The sequence below is a fragment of the Sus scrofa genome, chromosome 13 (assembly GCF_054392235.1).
Source record: "Sus scrofa isolate SSC_HxYL_T2T_F1_AM1 chromosome 13, Sscrofa_HxYL_maternal_Yorkshire_Landrace_v2.0, whole genome shotgun sequence".
Taxonomy (NCBI): Eukaryota; Metazoa; Chordata; class Mammalia; order Artiodactyla; family Suidae; genus Sus; species Sus scrofa.
The window spans coordinates 75771640-75798773 of record NC_139395.1 but is presented as its reverse complement, the minus strand read 5'-3'; the positions used below and the strand labels follow the sequence as shown (position 1 = coordinate 75798773).

General features: G+C 40.5%; 2 protein-coding genes and 1 long non-coding RNA gene across 6 annotated transcripts in view; 2 read left to right on the top strand and 1 right to left on the bottom strand.

Annotated features, from left to right (window-relative positions):
* Window positions 1–27134, top strand: part of SUMF1 (sulfatase modifying factor 1) — a 90563-nt gene that overhangs the window by 29524 nt on the left and 33905 nt on the right. For 3 of the 4 annotated variants that reach the window (XM_084986794.1, XM_013981911.3, NM_001244932.1), the window contains 4 exon segments: window positions 11637–11719; window positions 14134–14256; window positions 15017–15131; window positions 20814–20927. In XM_084986794.1, the coding sequence (XP_084842920.1) occupies window positions 11637–11719; window positions 14134–14256; window positions 15017–15131; window positions 20814–20927 (435 nt within the window). 4 annotated transcript variants of the gene reach the window in all.
* On the top strand, window positions 2985–6627 carry LOC146397411 (uncharacterized). Its single transcript, XR_014823641.1, has 2 exons — window positions 2985–4313; window positions 4640–6627. It is a non-coding gene; the product is annotated as an uncharacterized LOC146397411 (long non-coding RNA).
* The window catches only part of LOC100514009 (histone-lysine N-methyltransferase SETMAR), a 73615-nt gene continuing 64448 nt past the window's right edge, over window positions 17968–27134 (bottom strand). The window contains exon 3 of the mRNA XM_084986793.1: window positions 17968–18120. Within this exon, the coding sequence (XP_084842919.1) occupies window positions 18094–18120 (27 nt within the window). The 3' untranslated portion in view covers window positions 17968–18093. The remainder of the gene's footprint in view (window positions 18121–27134) is intronic.

Sequence of the window (27134 nt, the reverse complement as noted above, 5' to 3'; positions counted from 1 at the left end):
GTCTATTATATTTATCCAAAGTATTTCTGTTGCTCTTCAATCCTAAAGTTTCCGTATTTCCCTTCAGCTTAAAAAACTTCCTTCAGCATTTCTTCAGAGCAAGTCTTTTGGTGATGCATCATCTTAGTTTTTCTTCATCTGCAAATGGCTTTATTTCATCTTCATTCCTGAAGGCTATTTTCAGTGGATACAGAGGTCTCGGTTGACAGTTCTTTTCTTTCATCACTTTAAAAATATTGTTTCACTCTTCTGGTCATGTGGTTTCTAATAACAGTCATTTGAATGTTCTCTTAATGTGTTGTGTCATTTTTTCCCCCTTCTTTCAAGACTTTAAAATATCTTTTGTCTTCAGCAGTTTGAGTATAATGTTTTTGGACATTGTTTTCTTAGAGATTATCCTGTTTGAGGTTTGTTGAGATTCTTGTGTCTGTAAATTTATGTCTTTAACCATATTTGGGGGGAGTTTCAGCTATTACTCCAAATATTTTTTTCAACACCCATTTATTTTCTCATTTGGTAATTCCAATGTATACATGTTGAACCTTTTATTATGCTTTGTTCATGTTTTAAAATGTTTTTCTTCTATTCTTAGATTGTATATTTTCTTTTTTTCTTTTTGTCTTTTCTAGAGCCGCACCCGAGGTATATGGAGGTTCCCAGGCTAGGGGTCTAATCGGAACTATAGCCGCCGGCCTACACCAGAGCCACAGCAACGTGGGATCCACAGCTCACGGCAATGCTGAATCCTTAGCCCACTGAGCAAGGCCAGGGATTGTACCTGGCCTTAACTTCAAGGTTCCTAGTCGGATTCGTTAACCACTGAGCCATGATGGGAACTCCCAGATTGTATATTTTCTATTGATATGTCTTCAAGTTTCCTATTTTCTCTGTAATTTTCTTTCTGCCCTTGAGCCTAGACAGTGAATTTTGTATTTCAGATATTGCTTTTTATAATTCCACAGTTCTCCTTTTTAAAAATACCTCCATTTCTCTGCTGAGAATGCTTATCTTTTTATTCATTTCAAGAGCATTCACTTTATAGCTGATGGTTATAATAGCCGCTTCAGTCTTTATCTGATAATTCCAACAGCTGAGTTATCTTGGGATTGGTACCTGTTTATTTTCTTTTCCCTTCAGTATTGAGTCTCTGGGTCATGTTATAATCCTCTGGAGAATATTGACTTTTGTCTGTTTTGTTTTAAGACAGTCAACCTGGTTACCTAGTTAAGCGCAGATCAGAAGTTTTGCCTCGCCTACTCTAGTAGTGATTTTGTAGCTCTGTTCTTTGATATCTTTTTATGCTAGCACAGCACTGTAGTTATTTTTTTTTCTTTGTAGTAACTAGCATTTTACTACTTTAATCAATTTCTTATAGGGATAATAATGCCTTCCTAGTATTGTAAAGACCAAATGAAATAATGTACACAGAACCACCCAGTGGTACAGCATAAAGAGCCTTTTAATAAATGTTGTTATTCAGGTTTCCTCAAATGGACTATCTCTTTGCCTGCCTCATTGAAAATTTAGTTACATTTCCTTGCTTTACTCTTGCTCATTTGTAAGAATTGGTAATGCCACATATTTGTCCTTATGGTTACTTGTGCCTTCCTTTCATGTCATTTATAGCTGACAGGATAATTATTTGTGTGAGTATTTGTTGAATGCCCTTTACCTGCTATGTCCTATGGTGGTAGCTGCGAACACATCGGTATTATTTATCATGATATCCTCAGCATAGTAACTGTCACTTGATAAGCACTTGATAAATATTTGTCAAAAAAATGAAAGAATGCTATTGAGTGTCATCTGTGTTAGCATTAGTTTTTGAAAGCTGCAGGGATCAGACCTGGTTTGACCCATTTCATTTTGGAAAGGCAGCTTTTCCTTGGCAAGAGAACAGTGGTCTGATCAACAGGGTTAAGGTGGGTTCACAATAACTGAGTTTTTTGGGAAAGGTGGTCCAGGGCTGGCTGATTGGATAAGACAAGAAGGAAACATGGTCACACAACTGTATTTTGTGTCTGTTTTGAAAAGAGTAGTTGTCTCCCTGTCTTAGGAGTCAGTGTGTGGTGTAGGCTCAGGAAGCAAAGCCTGATAACCCTGAAAGGGGAGAACCCAATATAATAAATAGGATAACAGGGCACGATATTTTATTCCAACCTGCTTCAAAACAAGGCCTCTGATTAGAATGAGTGTGAGTGAGGCTTGTTGTGGTCCCAGAGGCTCAGATTTCAAATACCTGTTTAAGGTGTTCATCAGTGTCTTTTTTCAAGTCATGGGCCTTTTGAAGTCTGACTTGGATTAAGAAATAAAAATGATTCTGACATTCTTTACCTGCTAGATGTTGGTGTTTGCATTATAAACCTCCCTGGTTCGACAAAGACTATCAAGTAGGGAGTGATGTCCAGCTTTCAGAAAAATGTATGCAGAAATGATAATTTAGAATGGATGGAACTTTCAGAATCTGCTGGCAAAAAAGACATTCCTCTTATAGATGAGGTGACCATGGCCCAGGCGGGGAAATGGCTTGTCTCAGTTCCGGATAATGTTTGAGGGGGGCACCCATTAATACCTGAGAACCAACCTGGTACCTTTCCCAGTACAGACCCCTGTGCCAAACCCATCAGATAAGGGCTTATTCTCTCTCTCTGTAAAGGTATATCCCCCAAAAGACTATATTTAAAATTGGTATTTATCCAGAAGAGGGTCACCCAAGTTGGGGAGAGGTTTGAAAACCTCAGGAACAGGTAAATGTATTTGTTACATAAATGTTTACTCCAAATGCACTATGGGCCAGGTTCTTAGTGCTGTGGATACAACAAGAAAACAAGATATAAGTCCTTATTCTTATAGTGGTTATAACTCTAGTACGAAACAGACTCTAAACAAGCGAACTTCTGACTCTTCTAATGGCTTGTGAATATAATGAAACAGAGTAATGGAAGAGAGTACCTAGAGTGTGGCTGGGCTCTTTGGGCTCCCTGTTTTTTTTTTTTTTTTTTTTTTTTTTTTGTTACTGCCTTGCAGCATATGGAGTTCCAAGGCCAGGAACCAGATCCGAGCTCTAGTTGCAACCTGTGATGCAGCTGTGGCAACACCAGATCTTTAACCCACTGCGCTGGGCCAGGATTGAACATGGGTCCTGGCTCTTTAGAGATGCTGCCATTCCCAGTGCATCATAGTTGGAACTCCTCTTTGGGCTCTTTTACTCATGGGATGTGGGATGGTCTCTCTGAGGATGTAGCACCTGAGCTGAAAGCTAAATGATGAGTAAGAGCCAGGATGACCAGGTATGAGGGAATCATGAACAGGGGAACTGGGATTGAGGTTAGGTGTTGGTTGGAGAAGTAGGTAGCAAGTGGATGGCATAGGACTTTGCAGGCTGCCGAGAAGTTCGAGTTTCTTCTTAAGTGCAGGTACAAACTATTGGACCTAATTAATATTTTAAAGAGGCCCCTTGGGTTTCTGTGTGTGTTTTGTCACAGTCCGGGTGAAATATGATGGGGCTGGGGAGTAGGGTTGCAGGAGGACAGAGAATGAAAGGAGTCTCATGTTTGGAAGTTGATCTGAGAGCAAAGGGGGAAAAGGAGAGCCAGGAATCAAATATGACTCCTAGATTTTGGCATGTGCAATAGAGTAGGTTGTCATTCCCTTCACTTGAGATGGTAGAGCTGGGGAAGATTGAAGAAATTATCGAACCTGGAGAAGATGAAGAGGTGAATAAATTATAATTATTCTGCAAGTATCTAAAAGATGAAGCAAAAGGAATTTGATTTTTTCCTTGTGATCCTTGGGAGCCTAGTTACTACCAGCAGATGGAAGCTCTCTTGGAGGCATTTCTGCTTAGCCAGTGATGAAAAGCTCTGTTTGTTAGAATGATCTGAATGTGAGGGACTGCCTGTATGGAACTCTGTCACCTAAGTTGTTCAGGCTGAGATGGAGTGAGGGGACCATCTGTTAGTAGAGAGACCATATAATTTATGGTCCAAATCAGAACACCTTGGAGATTTAAATGGGTTGCTCTTAATTATGCTGGGACAACAGATGTAAATCTGTAAATTACGGTACATCAACATGACAGAATAGTGTACAGCCACTAAAAATGTTTGTTGTGAAGTCCAGATAAAACAGGAAGATAGCTAATAAAATAAATGAAAACAATTGGAGATTCTGTTGTGGCTCATCGGTAACAAACCTGACTAGTATCCATTAGGATGCAGGTTTGATCTCTGGCCCCACTCAGTGGCGTAAGGATCTGGTGTTGCCCTGAGCTGTTGTGTAGGTCGCAGACATGGCTTGGATCTGGCGTTGCTGTGGCTGTGGTGTAGGCCAGCAGCTGCAGCTCCTATTTCACCCCTAGCCTGGGAACTTCCATATGCCACACCTGTGGCCCTAAAAAGAAAAAAAATAAATGAAAACAATCAATACATAAACATTTGGAAAAAATTTGTAAAAATGTGTGTGCTTGTTGATGAAACTGGAAGGTGAATATAAAAACAAAGTTTGCAGAGAATGGTGAATGTTATTCTTAATTAAATTAATAAATATAAATGTATTTTTTTTCCTCTTTGTGCCTTTTCTAGGGCCACTCTCGCGACATATGGAGGTTCCCAGGCTAGGGGTCAAATTGAAGCTATAGCTGCTGGCCTATGCCAGAGCAATAGCAACGCAGGATCCGAGCCACATCTGCAACCTACACCACAGCTCACGGCAACGCCAGATCCTTAACCCACTGAGCAAGGCCAGGGACCGAACCCGCAACCTCATGGTTCCTAGTTGGATTCGTTAACCACTGCGCCACGATGGGAACTCCAATATAAATGTATTTAATGTAAGTTACTTTTTAAAACATAAAATTAACTCCTAGCTCTGTTAGAACAAACTTGAAAGTCTGACTAAAAAATACATTCACTGTAGATAATTTAGAAAATTAAAGTGGCACAGAAAAGAGCATTAAATATCACCTATCATCTCACCACCCAGAAATAGTCATTGCAGACATTTCAGTTTATAAATCACTAATCTTTTCTTGGGCATATTTGTATGTGTGTCTGTATCTAGATGTAATTTTTAGCAGACCTGTACAGCCATACTTGTAACTTCCTTTTTTTTTTTTTTTTAATTTTGGTACATGAAGAGATAACCTTGATTAGTGATATCTTTCAAAGCATGGACATAATATTTCTAATATAAGTTGCTCCATGTCTCTACCCATTCTTCTTTATACAAGTGTAAATCTATTTTCCCATTGAGTTGTTGGCTGTTCTGCTGTTGAGTTGTATAAATTGCTTGTATATTTTAGACATTAAGCCCTTGTCACTTGCATCATTTGAAACTATTTTCTCCCATTCTGTATGGTGTCTTTTTGTTTTCTTTTTGGTTTCCTTTGCTGTGCAAAAGCTTGTCAGTTTGATTAGGTCCCATTGGTTTATTTTTGCTGTTATTTCTGTTGCTTTGGGAGACTGACCTGAGAAAACATTTGTAAGGTTGATGTCAGAGAATGTTTTGCCTGTGTTCTCTTCCAGGAGTTTGATGGTGTCTTATATTCAAGTTTTTCAGCCATTTTGAGTTTATTTTGGCACATGGTGTGAGGGTGTGTTCTAATTTCATTGATTTGCATGTAGCTAGCTGTCCAGGTTTCCCAGCAATACATGCTGAAAAGACTGTCTTTTTCCCATTTTATGTTCTTGTCTTTCAAATCTCCTAATCAAAGATTAATTGACCATAGGTGTCTGGGTTTATTTCTGGGATCTCTATTCTGTTCTATTGGTTTGTATGTCTCTTTTGGTACCAGTACCACTTTGTCTTGATGACTGTGGCTTTGTAATATTGCCTGAAGTCTGGGAGAGTGATGCCTCCTGCTTGGTTTATATTCCTCAGGATTGCTTTGGCAATTCTGGGTCTTTTGTTGAGGTTCCATATAAAATTTTGGATTGTTTGTCCTAGTTCTGTGAAAAATGTCATGGAAATGTAATGTGAGAAAAAAGAATATATACATGTATGTGTAACTGGGTCACCATGGTGTACAGTAGAAAAAAAAAAATATATATAAATAAATGATAAAAAAAGTAAAATTGCACCCAAAAAAATCAAATACCTGGGTATACACCTGATCAAGGAGGTGAAAGACCTATATGCTGAGAACTAGAAAACATTAATCAAGGAAATAAAAGAATATGTAAAGAAATGGAGAGATATTCCATGCTTCTGGGTTGGAAAAATTCATTTTGTAGAAATGGCCATACTTGCTGTTTTTCAATTTCTATGCAGGGTGAGCATTTATTCAAGTAATAATATTTTTTCCTTAATTTTTAATGACTGTTTTATTCCTTCATATGATATATTGCAGACTCTACCAGTTTTCTCAGTAGGTATGCATATGATGTAGCTTTTTGCTGAATATTGTCAAATTGCTCTCAAGACAGGTTATATCAGTTTATCTGGTCACCCCTTTGCCTAAAGAAGTTAAAAAGTACTCTAAAGAATGAATAAATTACTTTATTTTTATGAAGTTTTTAAAAAGCCCCAAATCTTGGACGTAGAGAGCATTATACTTAGTGAAATAAGTCAGAGAAAGACAAGCTGTATGTTATCACTTACATGTGGAATCCAAAAAATAAAAAGAAATATATATTATGAAACAGAAAGAGACTCACAGATAAAGAGTACTAACTAGTGGTTACCAATGGGAAGAAGGATGGGTAAGAGCAGAGTATAGGATTAAGAAATGCAGATTACTCTGTGTAACATAGATAAGCAACAGGGCTGTATTGTACAGCACAGGGAAATACAGCCACTGGTTTTTAATAACTTTAAATGGAGTATAATCTTTAAAAATCTTGTATCACTATGTTGTATACTTGAAACTTATACAATATTGTAAATCAACTATATTTCAATTAAAAAATTTTTATAAAGCCCTCACATCCATAATTCTGAACTGAGAATGAGTCACCTAGATCACAGTTAAAGGGTTCTGTGATCCCTTGGGCCATTTTGTACACATTGTCTGTAACAAGTGACTCTGTATAGGATTTCTGTTCCTCTCTTAAGGACATGTAATGAATGTTTAGAGTATACGAGTTAGTGTCTTGGGAATGCAGTATATTCTAGCATGAGGAATTTCACCAAGAACTGAAGCAAAAAATATTGACAATTTTTGTATCTGCCTTAAGTTTCATAAATATTTGTACTGTCTTTGCAAAAGCATGCATTTTTCTCTTATGCATCTATTAAGTAGTCAAGGTACCTGATTTAGGATTTAATTTGCAAAAAGCTGTCAAGACTTGACTGCCTATTTAAATGATGAATTTGTTTTTACTCTTTATTCAAGCCTAGTTCTCTACTTTCTGCGTTTGTATTGGGTGCTGAAGAAAGAGATTTTTACTCATTGTGTGCTTTCTATTCCATTTGATTCCTTTGGTTGCATTTGATACTCATCCAGTTTTATTTATACTTCATGAATTTGAACAGATCGGCAATTTCTCATTGTTCACTGATGCCAGTTGAAAAATTCTCCAAGGCTGTTTTTATAGGGGTAACTGTCATGTTTATACTATGTTTCAAGAAACATCCATCTTTTAAAATTTGCTTGTCTAAATGCATTTAATTTTTAAGAGAACAGTTGCAAAGTTGTGAACTTGACATCTTTACACTTGAATGTGCATAATCACACAGTGCTCTTTTTTCCTGTGCCGACTTTATTCTAGGCTCTGTGTGTTTGAGAAGCATAATTTACCACTTTTGGCAAGAATAAAGGCACCTTTGCTATCTTCCTCTTTTCTTTTCTTTAAGCTGTTACTACAAGTTTGGTCATGTCCCTGGGGAGAGGTGGAAAAAGATGTCTTTGCTCCCCAAAGTCCATTTCTCAAGGGGACATCAATACCCACATGGATCCTATTTACATTCTAATTGGTTGCTGGCTCTCTGGTACAGCTGTTTCAACTTAAACCAAGACAGTTGCTATGGAGATGGTTGACTAGAAATAGGTCAAGTAAAGTCCTTTCCCCCCTGGATGTAAGGGAGTGCTGTAACTCAACTGGAAGTGTCTTAGTTAAACAGAAAGTGTGTAGATGGGCAACTACATCCCACCCCAAATCCCCTTTTTTCTTTTTAGGATGAGACACAGATGCCAGTCCACTCACATTGCCACTGCAATTCTGGAAACAAGATACCTGAAGACTATGCCCGTTGAAGGAATTAGAGATGTCATCATTTGCAGTGTAACGTTGATTAAATGGCTCATGTGTGACTCTCAAAAGTTGCTTATTTCACAGATTCCTGAACATAGTGGAATAGCATTTATTTCCCAGACATAACCAGGAGTTCAAGAATAAGCTTTTAAAAACATGCAGGTAAAACAGTGATATTTGGAAGAGGAAGTCATTAGGTGACATTGGATGGTATTTGCCATAAATTTGGCCAGAAAACATCATGGCTTTCCCAGGGCATCTTAGTTAGGATGACCTAGGTCCTCTGTTGTGGAGTGACATTGATTGCTTTTGTTTCCGCCCTCATGTGTCCGATGGGGAAATGGTTCTTGCCTCAGCATCTGACTCTTACAATGGAGACTTATGGTCTTTCTCACAGATGGTATGTCGTTTGGTTCTCTCATAGGCCCCCAAGCTTTGTCTGGTGTGGGGCTTGGTGAACGTGGAGACATTTTCGTTGTCACAGTTGGGTGGAGGGTAGGGTGCTACTGACATGCGGTGGGGAGAGTTCAGGGGTGCTGCTGAGCACAGTGCATAGGACAGGCCCCCTCCTATATGGCCTATTGTGTCAGCAGTGCCAAGGTGGTCTGTATTGGGTAGGTTGCTAAGAACTGTGGGAGATTTCAGAAAAGAGTGGCACTGGAATGAATGAAAAGCGAATACCTAGAATGAGAAAAAGTGTTTGTGCATGATAGGGAGCAAACTGAGTCAGAACTCTAGTACAGATGTGTATACAGTGGTACCTGGATCCACTCACTTGAATTTCATACATATTTTTGAAAAAAAAATAAAGTGACTAGGTTCATACTTTATACCCCAATTTGTGTAGTTAACCATGTCAGATAAGTCTGTCCAATCAATAATTTAAAAACTCTCAATCTATCCACTGCCTTAGGCCATACTCTCAGGATCCTGGAAGTTGAAGATCTCCTTTAGGAATTAGGCTCAGTGTCTGGCAGGTAGTTGGTACTCTATCAATATTTGCAATTGGAGTGAGTTGAGGGGAAGAGGGAAAAGGGAATGCCTCAGAGGCCACTGGAGTAGCCACGCTGGGTCTCCAGCACATAAGCCCACATTATAAAAGTTCCCCATGGATGAAAGTCGGGAAGGTTGGAGGACTTATGCCCGAAAGCTGCATTTGGCTGTCTTTTCTGAAGCTGGGCATGATCTTCCCTGGGATCCAGCCGTTCTACTCCACAGTGTGCCATCATGTATTTTCTAAGTCATGAGCTCTCAAGAATGTTCACAGAAGTAGCACCATTCATAATAGCCCAAACTGGAAACTCTCCAGATACCAATTAATAGTAGAATAGATAAATAAATCCCTTTAAAAAATTGCTAATGATGAAATATTTCAGAGGAGATCAGGTGCACTCAGGGTGATATGGCCGTAGACTGATGAAATATTTCAAAACACAATAGTGTTTAAGAAAAATAGGCATTCTAGTTTCTCCTACCCAGATTTAACAAAGGTTAGCATTTTGCCATATTTGTCTTTTTTTCTTTTTCTTCTTCTTCTTTTTTGTCTTTTGTCTTTTTAGGGCCGCACCCGCAGCATATGGAGGTTCCCAGACTAGGGGTCTAATCAGAGCTATAGCCACCAGCCTACGCCAGAGCCATAGCAACGCCTGATCCAAGCTGCGTCTGAGACCTACGCCACAGCTCACGGCAACGGCGGATTCTTAACCCATTGAGTGAGGCCCGCAACTGGCTCCTAGTTGGATTTGTTTCCACTGTGCCATGACGGAAACTCCTTTTTTTTTTAATTTGAGAAATAGAACCTTTTAGTGACCTTAGTGCTGGGGACAGGGTAGAGTTGAGTGAGTGATCTGAAGATATTTAAACATAAGAATGGGACTACCTGGGCTGTCTCTGCCCGTCTTCCCTTGACATGGGATGAATTACCTGTCACTGGCTCCTAAATATCAAGGTTTTGTCAGTGAGAACATCCCTGATTAAAGATTCTGCAGTGTCACAGAAGAAACAAAAGTCGTGCCTTCACCTCTCCTGTTCTGAAAAATAAAACACTTTGCAGTAGTGTCCTTTAAGGATGTAATGCCTCTTTCGTTGAAATAGAAGAGAATTGGTTTTTTTCCATCAAAAAATTGTGATTGGAATACCATGAGTGTTTTGATTGTGCTGATGGGAAAAAAGAACAAGAACAGGGTTTGGTGTTTGCAGTGATTGCTGTGATTGTTGGTGGGGACATACCCCTTCCCTTCCACACAGCCTGGCTCATCAGGATGCAGAGGATTGAGAGTAACATTGTCATGGGGATAACTTTGAGCCGGCTCTGCTTTATATTAATTAGAAGAATGCTTTGCAAACTTCTTTCCCGCCCCTCCCCTGGGTATTAGATTTTTTATTTTTTTCCAACTTTTCCTTAATCTCACCTGTGGATTTTTTTTTTTCCTTCCAAACTTCTATTTTTTAGTTAGTATTAGCATGCTGCTGCTGATGATTTTTTTTATAACTCTCATTCTGACTGTCAAGTTCAAATGGTTGAGACTGGTTCCCTTTACTGACTGCTTACTAAGTGCTAGGCATAGTCATAAGCCCTTTGTGTAGGTTCTCTTTCCTCCTTGTGATAACTCCTGAGGCAGCCATTGTTACTGTCTTTACCTACAAATGAGAAAGCAGGCTTGGGGAGGTTTAGTAGTTTTCCAGAGGTTATACTGTGTGTGGCAGAGCCATGATTCACATCCCACTTTGACTGACCCTAAGGCCAAGTTCTCAACCAGTCACTAAACGGAGGGCTGCTAGTTATTGTTATTTGGTTTCATAGAACTGTAATGTAGGAGTTAAGGTCCTGGAGTGGGATCTCGGCTGAGCACTTTCCAGTTCTATCTGAGTCAACCTTCTCTGTAGTCTGAGGTAGGTGAGTTGGGGAGGGGGTGTCTGCTCCCATTTCACAGATGAGGACATTGAGGCCAGATAAGCAGTGAACTTGCCCAGAGCCACACAGCAAATGTCAAGCTGGATATTAACCAAGGTCTTTTGAAAATACTTCTAGCTATTTATTCCATGTTTGAGCTTGTTCTTTGACCATCTTGGCTGACCTTCAGCCTGGCACTTAATTGTAAGATTAACACCGTTTCTGCATCTTTGAAATAGGAGCAGGACTGCCTCTCACTTGTTAGAGATTATAGAGGATTAGCTAGCAGTGCATCTTTTTAAAATTCTTGGAGATACACACCATTTAGATACAAATTTATTTAGTCACTGTGGTGCTTTATGATATGAGATAATGCTTTTCTGTGAAAGACTTAGTTACATGTAAATCTTTGTTTTTGATATTCTGGTAAATGTATTGGGTAATTCAAATGGAAGTTGAAGATCATAGGTGAGATTTGTTCTGCACAGGCTGAGTCAGTGTTTTTCTAGAGGCTTCACAGCTAACCTCAGCTTATTCTGGGTTTCTTTGAGGTTGCAGCTGCTCCCTGGTGGTTACCTGTTAAAGGCGCTAACTGGAGACACCCAGAAGGGCCGGACTCTACTGTTGTACACAGGTAAGGCAGTGATTCTTTCTCCAGATGACATGTTTCATTCCAAAATAGATGCCTGTGCTATACACAAGGAACTTAACAGCCATCTTCTGTAAAAGGGTGAGTATAACTAATTCTGATTGGGTGGTAGGAAAATAGGATAGTGGGAAATAATGTAGGTACACACTCAAACAGTACACCTAGCTCACAGGGGTCTCTTTCCTTCCTCGCTTGGCCTGTTGGAGTTCCCTCTCGTAGATATTTTTCCCCTCTTTGATGGCCCTATTACAAATCTCGTGCCATGTTTAACCTGTTTTCCTGCCCTTATGATTGGGTCACTATGAAGAAAAAGGCTGCCTTACAGATAAGTGATGTCCTGCCAGATTGCCACTGTGGGAGCTCAGGCTTGGGTATAGGACTCATGTTATCTCCAGTTCTGGACTGACATACTTTGAAGCCACCATTGGACTGAAAAAAAAAGAAAAGAAAAAACCACACAGAGCTGCAAGTCGGTCAGCAAGTCTCGAAGGTGGCAAAGAAATAATTATCTCAAGCAAAAATAGAGTAGCATTTTAAGCCCTGGAGATGGAGAAGGGTTTGGGTCAGGACTCAGCATCTCAACAGCCCAAGAAAACTGTTCTCCTAACCCAGTTTTTCAGATGGGATTTTCGAGCCTCTATTTTTGACAACATTCCTGGTTATTGCCCTCATTGTCAGGAAGCTGGGAGTACGTGAAGTCCAGCTTTTTTTTCTTTTTTTTTTTTTGCTTTTTAGGACTGCACCTGTGACACATGGAGCTTCCCAGACTAGGGGTCTAATCACAACTACAGCTGCCAGCCTATGCTGTAGCCACAGCAATGCCAGATCCTTAACCCACTGAGCGAAGCCAGGGATAGAACCCGAAACCTCATGGTTCCTAGTTGGATTTGTTTCCACTGCGCCATGACTGGAACTTCCGTGAAGCTCAACTTTAAGGATGTGGCCCCTTGACAAATGTTGGAAGTCTTTCCAGAGCCTGAGTTGGCAGCCCGTGTGGTAGAAATAGACTGTGAGGTTGAAAACTGTGGGGTTTTTGGGTATCTTAGGTTGATGGCCTTTTAGCTGTGAATTAATATCATCTTTCTTGAATTTAATAGTACAAGAAAAAGCTAAGAGTAGAAGGAGGAACCAGAGGGGAATGTATTTTATCCATTGATTATCCTTCTTCTGAGAAAAGTGCATATCTTAATTTCAGTGCTGAAAACACTGACTGTCACATAATAGGTCCTCAGTAAATGCTTGTTGAAAGAATATATCAAAGTCATGGTGTAATTACTGTAGGGAATTCAAAGATATTTAAGAAATGAATGAGGAGATGGAGTCTCTCTGAGAAAGTGAGCAGGGAATTAAAGTTATCTGGTGCTAGGTAAACACGTTTATCCCTTACTCTCAGGCTTTTTTCCTAACCTTCCCTACCTGTCTGTATCTTGTTTTTAGTTTTTGTTTTTGTTTTTGTTTTTGTTTTCATTTTGGGCCATCCTACGGCATATGGACTTCCTGGGCTAGGGATCAGATCCAAGCTGCAGTCACAACCTAAGCCATAGTTGTGGCAACGCTGGATCCTCAACCCACTTTCCGGGCTGGGGGTCGAATCTTAGACCCAGGGCTCCCAAGATGCAGCCAGTCCCATTGCATCACGGTGGGAACTCCCCTTTCTGTACTTTTAGAAAAAATAAAGCCTTACTTGAAATCTCCTAAAGTGAGGCAGATATAACTAACTTGCCTATAGTAGAAAGACACAAAATTTAAAGCCAGTTATTACAGGATGGGTTCTCTGGAAATAGATGCTGAGGTAGATAGAGCTTTGTGTGCAGAATATTTATGAGGGATCTATACCTGTGGCAGGTTGGGGGAGGAAGCAGGATTGGGCAGAGGGAGAAGCCAAGACTATAGTGCAGGTCCAGGGGGTTCCAGCAGATCCCTCAGGGGGCTCTGAGGTGTAGATGACCCATAGAATTGAGCTGTGGTGAACACTCCTGGCTGTGCCTTTATGTTCCTGCTGTAGTTGGTCATTGGTGGCTGTGAGATGGCTCTTCACAGCTCTCATGTTGCACTCCTGGTAACAGGACAAGTATTCCTCCCTTAATGGATGCTATGGCTGGTGCATCTCCACACCTGCTGCACAAAATGAGCTTTGCTGGGGGTGTCTCCGCCTTCCTGCAAAGTGAAGAAATGTTTTAAGTCTTGTTCCAAGAGGAACTGTAACCTATTTGGGAGCCTGGGATGCCAGAAACCTGTGGTGGAGGGTAACAGATGAGGCTTGGCTGGCGCCTGATTTGGGAACCAGGGCCTCAGTGTCACAGTTTGGAGTGAAGGTGGTAATGGGAGCTTTGCTCAAGCCAGTTTCTATTTCCTGTTCTGGGTCACATCCTCCTCCCTCTCCTCTCGTTGTTCCCCAGGCCAGATCACCCAGTTCTCCACGTCTCCTGGAACGATGCCGTGGCGTACTGCACTTGGGCAGGGAAGCGGTTGCCCACGGAAGCTGAGTGGGAATACAGCTGTCGAGGAGGCCTGCAAAATAGGTACTTGGAGGGGCTCCTGTTGCCTAACAGCATGTTGACCTTTTTCTAAATCTATGGAGCTTACTTGGGCTAGACAATAACCTAAAACCACAGTCACCACCACAGCTCTTTCTTACTGGGCTTTCCTCATTCCTGGTGAAGTTACTAGGAAACACTGATGCAGGGGGTCATCAACCCCTCACAGTCTCCTGGAGCCACGTTTCTGGTGAGGCGGGCTCAGCCCCACCAGTGTCATGAAGTCCTCCCTAGAGCCCCCTGGCAGGCTGCCTTGCTTTAGGATTTTCTAATTTTAGGCATCTTCTGAAGCAGCAATATTTCTTTGCTTCCAGAGCCATGAGACAGAAAACTCATGTTTGGGTCACATCTTCTAGGACAGGCTACTTAAAATAGCTAAGGCTTTATAAAAAAAAAAAAGTGCAGAGTGGTGGTGCCTGATCATGCTTCCATATAAGTCCAGAATGATGTCTGCTTTCCCAGCCTCCTAGAAGCCCTTCTTTTAGTTATGCGATTTATTTCAGGCCTTCTGAGTCCTCAGTAGAGACTGAGGTGGTCGTGAACTTGACATGAACTGGTTATGTGGGAAAGTTAAAAAAAAAAAAAAATCCTGATTAAAAGCTTTATGTTTTTATGTAAACTAAAAAAAAATAGTTCACTTGGAACAAGCAAGCATTGTTCTCTCTTTCACTGCCTTCCTCCTCTTGACTTTAGTCCAGAAGCCTCTGCCTGTTTGACAGGCTAATGCCTGTCTCTCTCCTGACAGACTTTTCCCCTGGGGCAACAAACTGCAGCCAAAAGGGCAACATTATGCCAACATTTGGCAGGGCGAGTTTCCTGTGACCAACACCGGAGAGGACGGCTTCCGAGGAACTGCGCCTGTGAGTAGCAGGGCTTGTGAAGGGGGGGGGTGACAGCCGCAGTACCTTGAGAAACTACTAGAACGAGTGAAAGTATTGTTTACTCTCTGCCCCATGTGTTGCTTCCTTCCTGCCTTGTTCGCTACTGCCTGTAGCAAATGCTATTAATCAGAGGAGGAGTTCTTGTTGTGGTGCAGCAAAAACACATCTGACTAGTATCCTTGAGGATTTGGGTTTGATCTCTGGCCTCACTCATTGGTTAAGGATCCGGCATTGTCGTGAGCTGTGGTGTAGGTCGCAGATGCAGCTCAGATCACACATTGCTGCGGCTGTGGTATAGGCCGACAGCTGCAGTTCCAATTCAACCCCTAGCCTGGGAACTTCCATATACCATGGATATGGCCCTAAAAAAGCAAAAAAAAAAATAAATAAATAAAATAAAAATAAAAAATCAGACGTTCTTTTTCATGATAATTTTTTTCTTCTGATTCTGTAATACTTAACTATAGAAACTTTGAAAAAACTGGAAGAGTATAAAGCGGAAAATTTGAAGGCCCTGGAATCCTCCCACTCAAATAAATACCACCCCCCATTAGCATTTTGATGCATTTCCTCCCATTCATTTTCCATGTTGATGATGCTAATAATGGCTTGTAGTGAGTGCTTGCAGTGTGCCAGGCATGGTGGGAGCCATTTGCACAAATTAGCTCATTTAATATCTGTTCACCTCTGTAAGGTGGGTGCTATTATCCCCATTTTCCAGGTGAGCATTCTGAGGCACAGAGGGGTTAACTAACTTGCCCAGTTAGTTTCCACAGCTGGAAAGCAGCACAACTGGGATTTAAACCAGGTTGGTTTATTTCCAAAGCTCATGCTCTTAACTACCATAGATGCCAACATAAATGTTTTTGGTGTATATGTGCCCATATATTTTTTACATATTGCTTTTGGGTTATAATACCATATTTAAAATCCTACTCTTCTTCCCTGCCTAATATCAGGAACATTTTATCTGTCATTAGCACTTCTTCACAAACACATGTCTTTTAGCAGCTGGATAATCTGCCATTTGAATGAACCCTAATTTCTTTACCTTTTATTGTCGCAAGTTTTTGTTATATATATATATATATATATATATATATATATATATATATTTTTTTTTTTTTTTGCTAAACAACAATGATCATCTTGTACATAGATATTAAGCTGTATCTCTGATTTTTTTTTTTTTTTTGTCTTTTTGCTATTTCTTGGGCCGCTCCCTTGGCATATGGAGGTTCCCAGGCTAGGGGTCAAATCGGAGCTATAGCCACCGGCCTACGCCAGAGCCACAGCAATGTGGGATCCGAGCCGCGTCTGCAACCTATACCACAGCTCATGGCAACGCCGGATCGTTAACCCACTGAGCAAGGGCAGGGACCGAACCCGCAACCTCATGGTTCCTAGTCGGATTCGTTAACCACTGTGCCACGACGGGAACTCCCTCTGATGATTTTTTAAAAGTTAGATTCCTAGCAGTGAAATGAATGTGTTAAAGACTAAAAAACTTTGTTGTTAGGAGTTTCAGATATGCAGCCAAACTGTTTTCCAGAATGTGTGTGGCATATATCCCTCGAGTATGTGAGGGATGGTGTATATCCCTCCTCTCTGCTCTTTTGTTGGCAAAACCATACACTAATGAAGCAATGTTCAAAGCATTTTGTTTTCTCTTAACACAGTGAGGAAAGATGTCTTGTTGTGGGGCAGTAGTACCTTACTGGGTTTGTTGTTACAGAGAATAATTTTCTTTCAACAATCTTTCAAAGAATTGTTACTTTAAAAAAAATATTTGCATTTTTGTTTCACACATAAATAATTATTACAAAATTTATTTATAAATGTAAAAAAGACATGTTATTTGGAACATGACCCAATAAATGATTCCAAAATTTCAACTGAAATAATAAACAAGTGAGAAGGACCCCTAGTGTCTTTGGAAAAGATGAAGGGTGAGGGGACTCGATCTGTCGGAACTTTAAAAATACTTTGAGCCATAGAGTTGAAGCGTTACAGTTTTATTTTTGGCAGAATTAATGTAAAAAATTAATTGCATGAGAATAAATTGCCCTTAAATAGGTGTATGAGTGCATATGTGTGTATTTGTAAAATTCCAAGTGTATGAGTTAGGTATGTGATAAAGGAACTGACACAAGCCATTGGGAACCGGATGTCTTATTCAGCAGAGGCAAAGGGCTAGTGAGGCCATCTAGAAGTGGGCTCTTCTGAAGTTTCCTTTGGGAATAGCTTGTGCTCTCAAGGGCACATCGTTTTATTCAGTAAAATGAGTGACCTTGGCTAAATGATCTCAACCTTTCCTCTAACTTTGCATGGATAAAAAGCCTAGCCAGTACCTCATGGACCTCGTTTGGTTAGCAGAAGCAGCCGTGTAGGATGAAGAATATTGGTTAAGGTGCCCAATGGGGATGCTTGTGAGGCTCTGGGAAAGATGCTGGTTGATGTGGACAACAGGATGTCAGCCATTACACGGCTTGAGAAGGGCCTCGGCAGCCTGGATCCTCCTCGTGGATGTGGGGCTGTGTGAAGTAGAGCCACTGCGCTGTCCTGGAAGCCTGCAGCAGGGCTGTTTGATGGACCACTCAAGTTGTATAAGTACCTGCCAGTTTTCATAAAAGGCCACAAGCAGTAGTATTGGACAGTTAGGAATGTTTTACCATGCTTATGGCTACAGAATTTCATATCACCATTCAAGCACATGAGCCTCCAAGGAAAATAGTCATTTATTCTCAAGTCAGTGTACCTTTTCAGAAAGAAAACACACAGTTCCATAGGAAATAAGGATACTTTATAGATGTTGAGAGTTGGGACATTTAACTGGGAGTTAAGCAGATGTCACCTTGGAGTATATTCAACAGAACTTAACCTGGAGAAGTGGAGAAGTTGCTGTGGAAATTCCCGAGACAAAACAAGTTATCAGGAACCCTCAAATGACCAGCATGAGAAACAGGACCTGAGGAGGAAAAAAAGCAGCAAGTTACATAGAGGCCACTTCCTCCTGTGTTTGGAATGAGTCTTGACAAGGTCCATATCTTTTCATTGGGACTGTTTACCTAGAGAATTATCTCAAGTCCCCCTGTGCTGCTGTGGTGTGTCCACAGGCTCTGGTCAGATGAGAGCAGGGATTAAACTTTAATAATGGGATGGACTACAGAGAAATAGCTCCCTTAGCTTCTATTTAATATAGCTTATTATTTGTGATCTTATTTTAGACTGAGTGAACTATACTGACCGCAGTGAACCTGAAGAACTGGATTTTTATTTCCTTAGGCCTCTGTTGTACAGTTGTTCATATGTTTGTTTTTCATGCGTATCAGCTCATTCACCTGAAAATAAGCATGTTTGAAGTATTTCTTATATCCATTTGTTTTCCTTTGAGCTTTCTGGAAGGAAGTGTTGGTTGGTGTGATTAATTTAACAGCAGCAGTTAACATTTTTATACTCTCATTTGGTAATTTTGGGGGTGGTGACCTCCAGATTTTATCTTAAACATCAAATTATTTAAAGAGGGGAAAAACCTCAAACTTTTGAGTAGATGCTATTATTTCCTCATCTTACAGTTTAACAGTACCACATAGGTTGCCTTGCTTGCCCATCAATTGCTAAGTATTGGCACCTAAAGAAAATCTAAGGTTGACTCGAGAGGCACCCCCACCCAACCCACTTGTCTGCTCTCTAAGCCTGAGAATTAATGCCTTCCTCCAGAAAGTTCATTTCATCTTTCAATTGCTCTCATGCCCCCCTGCTCCTTCCCTTCTTTCCCTGAAACATTAATTTCTTCTTTTCTTTCTTCTTCCTTCTAGCTATTATTCCATCTTACTCTTTATGATCATCTCCAAATTCTTGAAAGAATAGTTTATGCCTCTGGCCTCTCCTCCTTTACTCCCTCTCTGACCTTTGAACTCTGACCTTGATTTCAGCAAGACGCCTCTACCTTTGTAGAGGACAGCTCACCTTCAGCCTGATCTCTCTCCCTCCAGGAAGTTTCTGTGCATTTTCTTTCATCCTCTTATCCTACTCATCCCACCCTGCCTTTCAGGCCTGGATTTTTTATTTTTGGTGCCATCTTCCTCTCTCTCTCATTAAAGCTCTTTTACATCTTAAGGCATCAAACCCTTCCTGCCTTCAGTCGACATGCATGGAATTACTGAATGAAGCAATGAATAGGCACCCTGTTTCCATGATGTATGCTTAATAAGGAAGCAGAGTGATGAACAATTTCAGCTTTCTCCTTCATCTGGATTAAGTTCTTTTTCTGCATAGCTTCACAACTTTGATTGAAGTGCTCTGAATTGCCCAAGTATCAGATGTTTCCATATGTATGCATAGATCTGAAATCTTCTGAAGCCAAATAGAAATGAATTTTATTCCTTTCTGTCTGACCTCATTCATTGGGAAAAAACTTGACTTTGCAGGAAGATTTTTTAAAAAAGAACCTTGAAGATAACTTGATATTTTTTTCATTTAAAAAAAATTTGTAAAGATTTTCTTCAGATTTGAAAATTTCTTTTTTTTTAATTTCTTAAATTTTTTTTTTTTTTTTTTTTTTTGGTTGTTTTGCCTTTTCTAGGGCTGCTTCCGCGGCATATGGAAGTTCCCAGGCTAGGGGTCTAATCGGAGCTGTAGCCACCAGCCTACACCAGAGCCACAGCAACGTGGGATCCGAGCCGTGTCTGTGACCTACACCACAGCTCACGGCAATGCTGGATCCTTAACCCACTGAGCAAGGCCAGGGATGGAACCCGTAACCTCATGGTTCCTTAGTCGGATTCGTTAACCACTGTGCCATGACAGGAACTCCCAGGTTTGAGAATTTCTACTAAAAACTGTTGGAAAAAATTTTGAGGCTTTAAAAGTAAATGTGTTCTGTACATATTTACTTTTCAGTCAAAGATTTTTTTTTTCCTGACCTCTATCCCACCCTTCTTTTTACACAAGCTTCATGCTTTGGTACCGAGTCTTTGACAATATTCTGTGGCAGGCTGTCTGGTCTGCCTTGAAATGTGATATAATTGCTTTCTGAAGAATCCGTGTTACTTGCCTCATACTTCAGGTCCCAAAGATTGCAAATCCTTTGTGTATTATAGTTATGGTTGATAACAAATTCACGTTTTCTTTATACAAACAAGTCCCCGCAGTGTTTTAATGATGAAGACTGAGGCTTAAAGATAAGCTGGTGAGTTGGTGGGGGCTGGTGGAGAGGACAGAATTGGCTTGGGGGTCTCTCCGTGCTCAAAGACATTGTGTGGCCAACAGAGCTCAGCTATGATGACAAAACTTATACCACCTCTAAAATGATGTTTCTGTTATGCTTTTGAAGGTCTAAAGATCATGACCTCCCCTCCCTCACTGCCCAGTCAGATACAGATTTGACTTATCATCAATAATAGTCTATCAGGAATAATTTCACTGACTTTCTGACCATGGAATATTAACTCTCCTTAGGTTTCTAAACTCCCCTTGACCCCCTGAGAGCTCAGGGCTTTTCTTTGTTTTTACATTGGCCAGATTGTTATTTTCACTGTTGGAATGAGAATTAATATTCTTTGAAGGCACAGCTCTTTGTACATTTCTGCACTGAAGAGATTTTCTAGAAAGACAAGGTGAGTAGTTTGACAGCATGTCCCCCCCTTTTTTTATTTTTAGGTTGACGCCTTTCCTCCCAATGGTTATGGCCTTTACAATATAGTAGGGAACGCCTGGGAATGGACCTCAGACTGGTGGACCATTCACCATGCTGCTGAAGAAACAATTAACCCAGTAAGTATCAGTCTCAGAGTATGTATCATGAAAAAGCTGCATCTATTCCCTGGACAGTCTGTGGCAGGAGTTTCATGTGTTTCTGCAGGGTATTTATGTACTAATGAAATTAATCTTGAAATGTCCCCAAAGGGATATTAAGCATTATTTCAACCTTAAAGCATTGAGTAGAAATGTCTATGGGCATTTTGCAAGCTGCTGGATTATGATGGTGATAATGGTTTGAGGGACTTTTCCTATAACTTTAGAAATTATATTCAACCTCATAAATGTGGTCGAAGTGAGATAAAGAAATAACTATGCAAAACTCATTAATGTTTATTAATAACTAGTGTGATCTGATAAATGGTATTTATTATACAGCTGCTTGCCTGAGTTTTCATTGGTTGAAATTTTGCTTGAGGAGCATTGTTTGGGGAAAATGAGAAAGGATTTTTTTTCTGGGTGAATGTTGAGTCAGGAAGTTGAGTCATTCCGTGATTATTTCCTGAACTCCACAGTGTGTCAGTTCAGTGCATCATAAACCTTGGGAATTTAGACAACCACGTTTGCCTAAGTTTTACCTGTTCTGGTATGGGAGGAATGTTGAATGCAGCTAGTGTACTACTTTGCCTCTAAAAACCAAGCGCTGCCAGCAGAATATACAAAAATTGAGACACGGCATGGGCATGTGGGTGTTAAGTACATCCTTTAAAAAGAATGTGTCTGTGAATATTTCTTGTTGTATGAACAGATTGTGGGGGAAATACCATTTAAAAATCCTATCACTAGCAAACTAGTCATTCATAAGTCAGATTTAGGAATGTGTATTTATACCCAAACTAGCTGGACTGGGAACTTAATATGCTTTATTTTATTTTATTTTATTTTATTTTATTTATTTATTTATTTATTTATTTATTTATTTATTTATTTATTTATTTATCTATCTATCTATCTATCTTTTTAGGGCCATACCCATGGCATATGGAGGATCCCAGGCTAGGGGTCTAATTAGAGCTGTTGCTGCCAGCCTACGTGAGAGCCACAGCAACGCCAGATCCAAGCTGCATCTGCAGCCTACACCACAGCTCACAGCAGTGCTGGATCCTTAACCCACTGAGTGAGGCCAGGAATTGAACCTGCAACCATGGTTCCTGATCCAATTCGTTTCTGCTGTGCCATGACAGGAATTCCTAATACGCTTAATTTTAAACTGTAACCCTTTGAAAAGGCACAAAAGATAATGATAAAGAAAATTAATTCTTCAGTCTCTTCTTGGTGGAGGGTTAAGCAGCTCAGAGTAATTGAAGAAATTGTCTTGGGCCCTTTTTCAGAATGTGGGGATAAATTTGTTTGATGTACTTGATTTTTCTTCACAGAATAACATGTGGGTTCATCATAAATAATCTAGAGAGAGAAATCTACTTTCTTGGGGGCAGTTGAAAAAGCTGAGTTCTTCAGAAATGGTCATTTCCCCCTCATTTTCCTTGTACTTCCTGGCAGGGTTGATGGAAGCAGTGGTCAGAGACAACCCATCTCCCCAAAAGGAGAATAAGGTTGTGAAATTCTCGGTGGGTTTGTGGCTGGGAGATGCCATTCTCTACGGGCAAGATGTGACTTGGCATTTGCTGTCAGAAGCAGAAATAGAATTTTTTTCCCCCTCAGATCAAAGCATCTGCATGTTTGGAAGGGGGTACGCAAGGCTTCAGAATTCTGGCAAGTTGTGAGTGTATCTCTCTCACCATCTGCTGTCGAGCTGAGTGCTTATTAGCTTTCACTTTTATAATTGCTTTTGTTTCTTCTAAGGATTTACAGAAAAATCCACTTTTTCTTGTCCCCTGTCCCAGGCTCTATCTCAGATATTGTCTTTGCTCTATAAATCATTCTTATAGATTTCTTTCTGTCACAGAGGCCTTATGTGCTTCAAATTTTTTTTTTTTTTTTTTTTTTTTTTTTTTTTTTTTTTAAAACAGCTGCATCTGTGGTATATGGAAGTTCCTGGCCTAGGGGTCGAATTGGAGCTGCAGCTGCTGGTTTACGCCACAGCCACAGCAACACCAGATCTGAGCCATATCTGAAACCTATATCACAGCTTGCGACAATGCTGGATCCTTAACCCACTGAGCAAGGCTGGGGATCAAACCTGCATCCTTGAGGACACTGTGTTGGGTTCTTAACCCTCTGAGCCACACCAGGAACTCTGCTTCCTGATTTGATTGGGATAAAATTCAACAGTTTTGAGAATTCAATCCAAACTCCCTTGCAAAGTCAGACTCATTCAAATCTATACAATTTTCTTCATTTCCAGTACCACTGCTGTCTCTCATCTGCACTATTACAGGAGCTTCCCGGGTGGGCTTCCTGACTTCACTCTTTCTGCTCTGTTACAGGTAGAATGATCTTTATAGAGGACACTTTTTTTTTTTTTCTTTTTTAGGATTGCACCCTTGGCATATGGAAGTTCCCAGGATAGGGTCAAATTGGAGCTGCAGTTGCCGGCCTCATCCACAGCCATAGCAATGCCAAATCTGAGCCGCATCTGCAACCTACCCTGCAGCTCATAGCAACACTGAATCCTTAACCCACTGAGTGAGGCCAGAGATCAAACCCACATCCTTATGGATACTAGTTGAATTAGTTACTGCTGAGCCACAGTAGGAACTCCTATAGAGGATACATTTAATGCTGACTCTCCCCTGTTTAAAGACTCAAGTATAAACTCTTAAACATGACTTCAGAAAGCTAAAATAATTTAGTCCTTGCTGATCCCTGTGGCCATACCTTTTTCTCCTTCTTTAAACACTTAACTATGAAATGTTACAAAAATTCAGACAAGCACTGAAAATAGCATAACAGATACCTATGTATCCACCACTTTGATTTAACCTATAGTGACGGTTTATTGTATTTATACTCTTTCTTTTAACCAAAGAAAAAGAACAAAAACTAATCAATACTTGATATTATCAGTATTTTTAATTTAAGCCGTTCTGGTCAGTGTGTAGTGCTATCTGACTGTGGTTTTTAGTCATCATCTATGAAAGTCTGTGTCTGATACCTCTAATATTTGGCTACTCTGTGGATCTGCTTCTGTTGTCTGTTGTTCTTGGCTTTTGATCATGTCTTGTTTTCTCACATGCCTGGCTATTTTTGATTGAATATCAGACATTGTGTGAGAACAACAATAGAGATTATTTGAGATCTGGATAGTGAGACCTTTGTCTAAAGAGGACTTAACTTTGCTTCTGGGAACTTCTGTTTCATATTAGCCAATTCCATTCAGTAATTGAAATGATTTGAAGCTGAGCTTCAGTGCCTGTGAGGGCTAGTTGGTTAGAGTTCTTCAGGGTGCCAACCAGTAGTCTAGGGGTTTTCCATGACTCTTCTTTCTTGAAGGGCCCTGAGTTCCAGTGTTTTGTTTCCTTAGCCCATGAGTCTATTTAAAGTTCTTTTCAGTTTCTCAGCATTAGAGCTTCTGCTGTTGGAATCAGGAGACCTCTGGGGGAACAGGCTCAGTGCTCTGGGCTTCCCTTCTCTCTGGAATTTGAGTCCTGCCTACAATTCCTCACAGTTCTGATAGTTCTCATCTGATCTGCTTAAAACTCCCATTTCTCTTTGTGGTCTTAATTTATTTGCCTTTCTTCCCTAATGGCCTGTGTTTCTCCAGTGCCTAACAAAGAACTTGGTACCTAATAGTTGACCCTATAATAAAGCCCATTCCAGATACCTAGAATGAAGAGTTTGATCACTGTTCATACTCCAGGCGTTTCACAGGCAAAGGATAAGCAAAAACATATTTTCAGTCAAAGTTTTGAACCAAAATACCCATGTGATTAGTCAACATTTTAACCCAGAAACTGACCTCTTCAGTGTCATGTGTGTATTTTAGCTCCAAGACTAACTCATAATGGTAAATCATTTTAAAACTTTTTCAAAAGCTTGGGAAAAGTCAGTGCTCTGTATGCAAAGGCTGTTCATGGAATATCTTTCTTGTTCAGTGACTTCCAGGGAGCAAAAGTTAATCATTAGTGTTTATTTTATCAGGTAGTAATTTATGGCAAAAGCAGGTGGTGGAAACACTTTGTGTGCTTTGTACACACAGCCCTAGGAGAGGCTGAGGTATTTGGCCATATGAAGTGAGGGTCAGTTCCATCTTACTTGGTAGGGGTTTGTGGGGAGTGTGCATGCCTGCAGGCCTGTATGTGTTTTGTGGAGCTGCTTAGGATGGCACTATTTCCTTCTACACAGACACAATCCATAGTGTGGCTGTTGATTGCTACTTTTTTTTTTTTTTCTTTTTAGGGCCGCACCCATGGCATATGGAAATTCCCAGGCTAGGGGTCGAATCAGAGCTATAGCTGCTGGCTTACACCACAGCCAAAGCAATGCAGAATCCAAGCTGTGTCTTCGATCTACACCACAGTTCATGGCAATGCCAGATCCTTAACCCACTGTGCAAGGCCAGGGATTGAACATGAATCCTCATGGATACTAGTCAGATTTGTTTCTGCTGCACCAAAATGGGAACTCCTACTTTTTTAAAAAAGCAAATAAAAATAATTTTAAAAGAGGATTTATGGGGTTTGTTTGTTTTTTGTCTTTTTAGCGCTGCACCTATGGCATATGGAAGTTCCCAGGCTAGGGGTTGAATCAGAGCTGTAGCTGCTGGTGTGTACCATAGCCACAGCAATGCTGGGTCTGAACTGCATCTGTGACCTACACCACCAGTCATGACAATGCCAGATCCTTAACCCACTGAGCAAGGCCAGGGATCAAACCCATATCCTCATGGACACTAGTCAGGTTTGTTTCCGCTGAGCCATGATGGGAACTCCTCTTCTAGTTATTTAACCCCAGGACCCATATTAATCTGAGGCAGTATGTGGTGCTTTCAGCAAAAGATTATGTAGAGCTTAGATAGCATCCTAATTTCCCACACATGCATCTTCAGTCTCATTCCCTAGGTACCATGTTGACTTGTTCACTGATAATGGGACAGTATGGGGTGATCTGTGATATCTTTCCCACTCTAACTTAGAGGTACACAGGGAAAGAACTCTAATCTTGAAATTGGTCTAGTAACTTGAATTATAGCTTTATCAGTTAATATTCAGGGTATCTCTTTAGACTTAGGATATATCTTAAGTTTCCTTACCTACAAATTGGGAATAATTATACCTAGCTCATGAAATTACTGGGAAATTAAATTTGATAATATTGTATATGAAAATACTTCATACCTTTAGACACCAAGGGTACTGTTGTGGTGGTGGTTTATGTTACTTTTGACTGCCTAATTGGGATATTGTATGCTTCTATTGAGTGGAATTAATGAGGAATGTTGGCCTTTGAAAGCAAATGGGGGAAAATGGTATTTATAAATAATGAATGCCTAATAATCCTCCTGTCCTTAGCTTTTAGTAGCATATCACATAGTCATCTTTACAATGAATGTCTCGCTTCATGGCTCATTTAAACTCCATTGGGAATAAAGGTTGCCAAAAATTATTCCTCCTCTGAATGAATCCCTGCTGCTTGCCAAATTGTATTAGCCAGAGATTCAATTTGTTTTGTTTTTGTCAACAAAAGTTTGATTGTTCAACTAGATTGTGAAGCTCTAGCTGTCTTGGGAAATGTATTGTTTTGCAAGGCTGTGTTGTGGTAGAATGGAATTGACCAGCAGGGCTATAAGCCCTCCTTGTGTGCTGGCCATGATTTCCAGTTTGCACCCTGCCTGTTCTGAAGGACACTCCTCTGAGTTCTTGCCCATTGCACAGGGCACATGCCAACCCTCTGACCTTAGGTCAGCGTGTACAGGTGCTGAACTGGTTAGTCCTGCTTGGATACTTTTTTTGTCATTGGGTGACTCGACTTGGGACTTGGACTTGTATTACATTTGTCCATCTCTAAACACTACATTAGATTGTTCCTCTTCCCCACAACCTCTTCTCTGACCGCCTACCACTATGTGAATCACTGAATTCTGTGCATCAAAAATGTTAGACTCCTGCTTACCCTGTCTTCCAGCCCTCCTCTCCCTGTGGCATGAGACTGGCCTTGTCTTAGCCTGGCAAGAAACAATAAATATCATGTCATCCTTAGTTGAGACAGCCTCACCCATAGACTGCCCAATTGGCAGCCTAATTCATGCTACAAGCATTCATGCCTAGTATGTGCTAGGAGAAGGAGATGATTGAGGATTTTTATCTGCCATAAGGTCTTCGT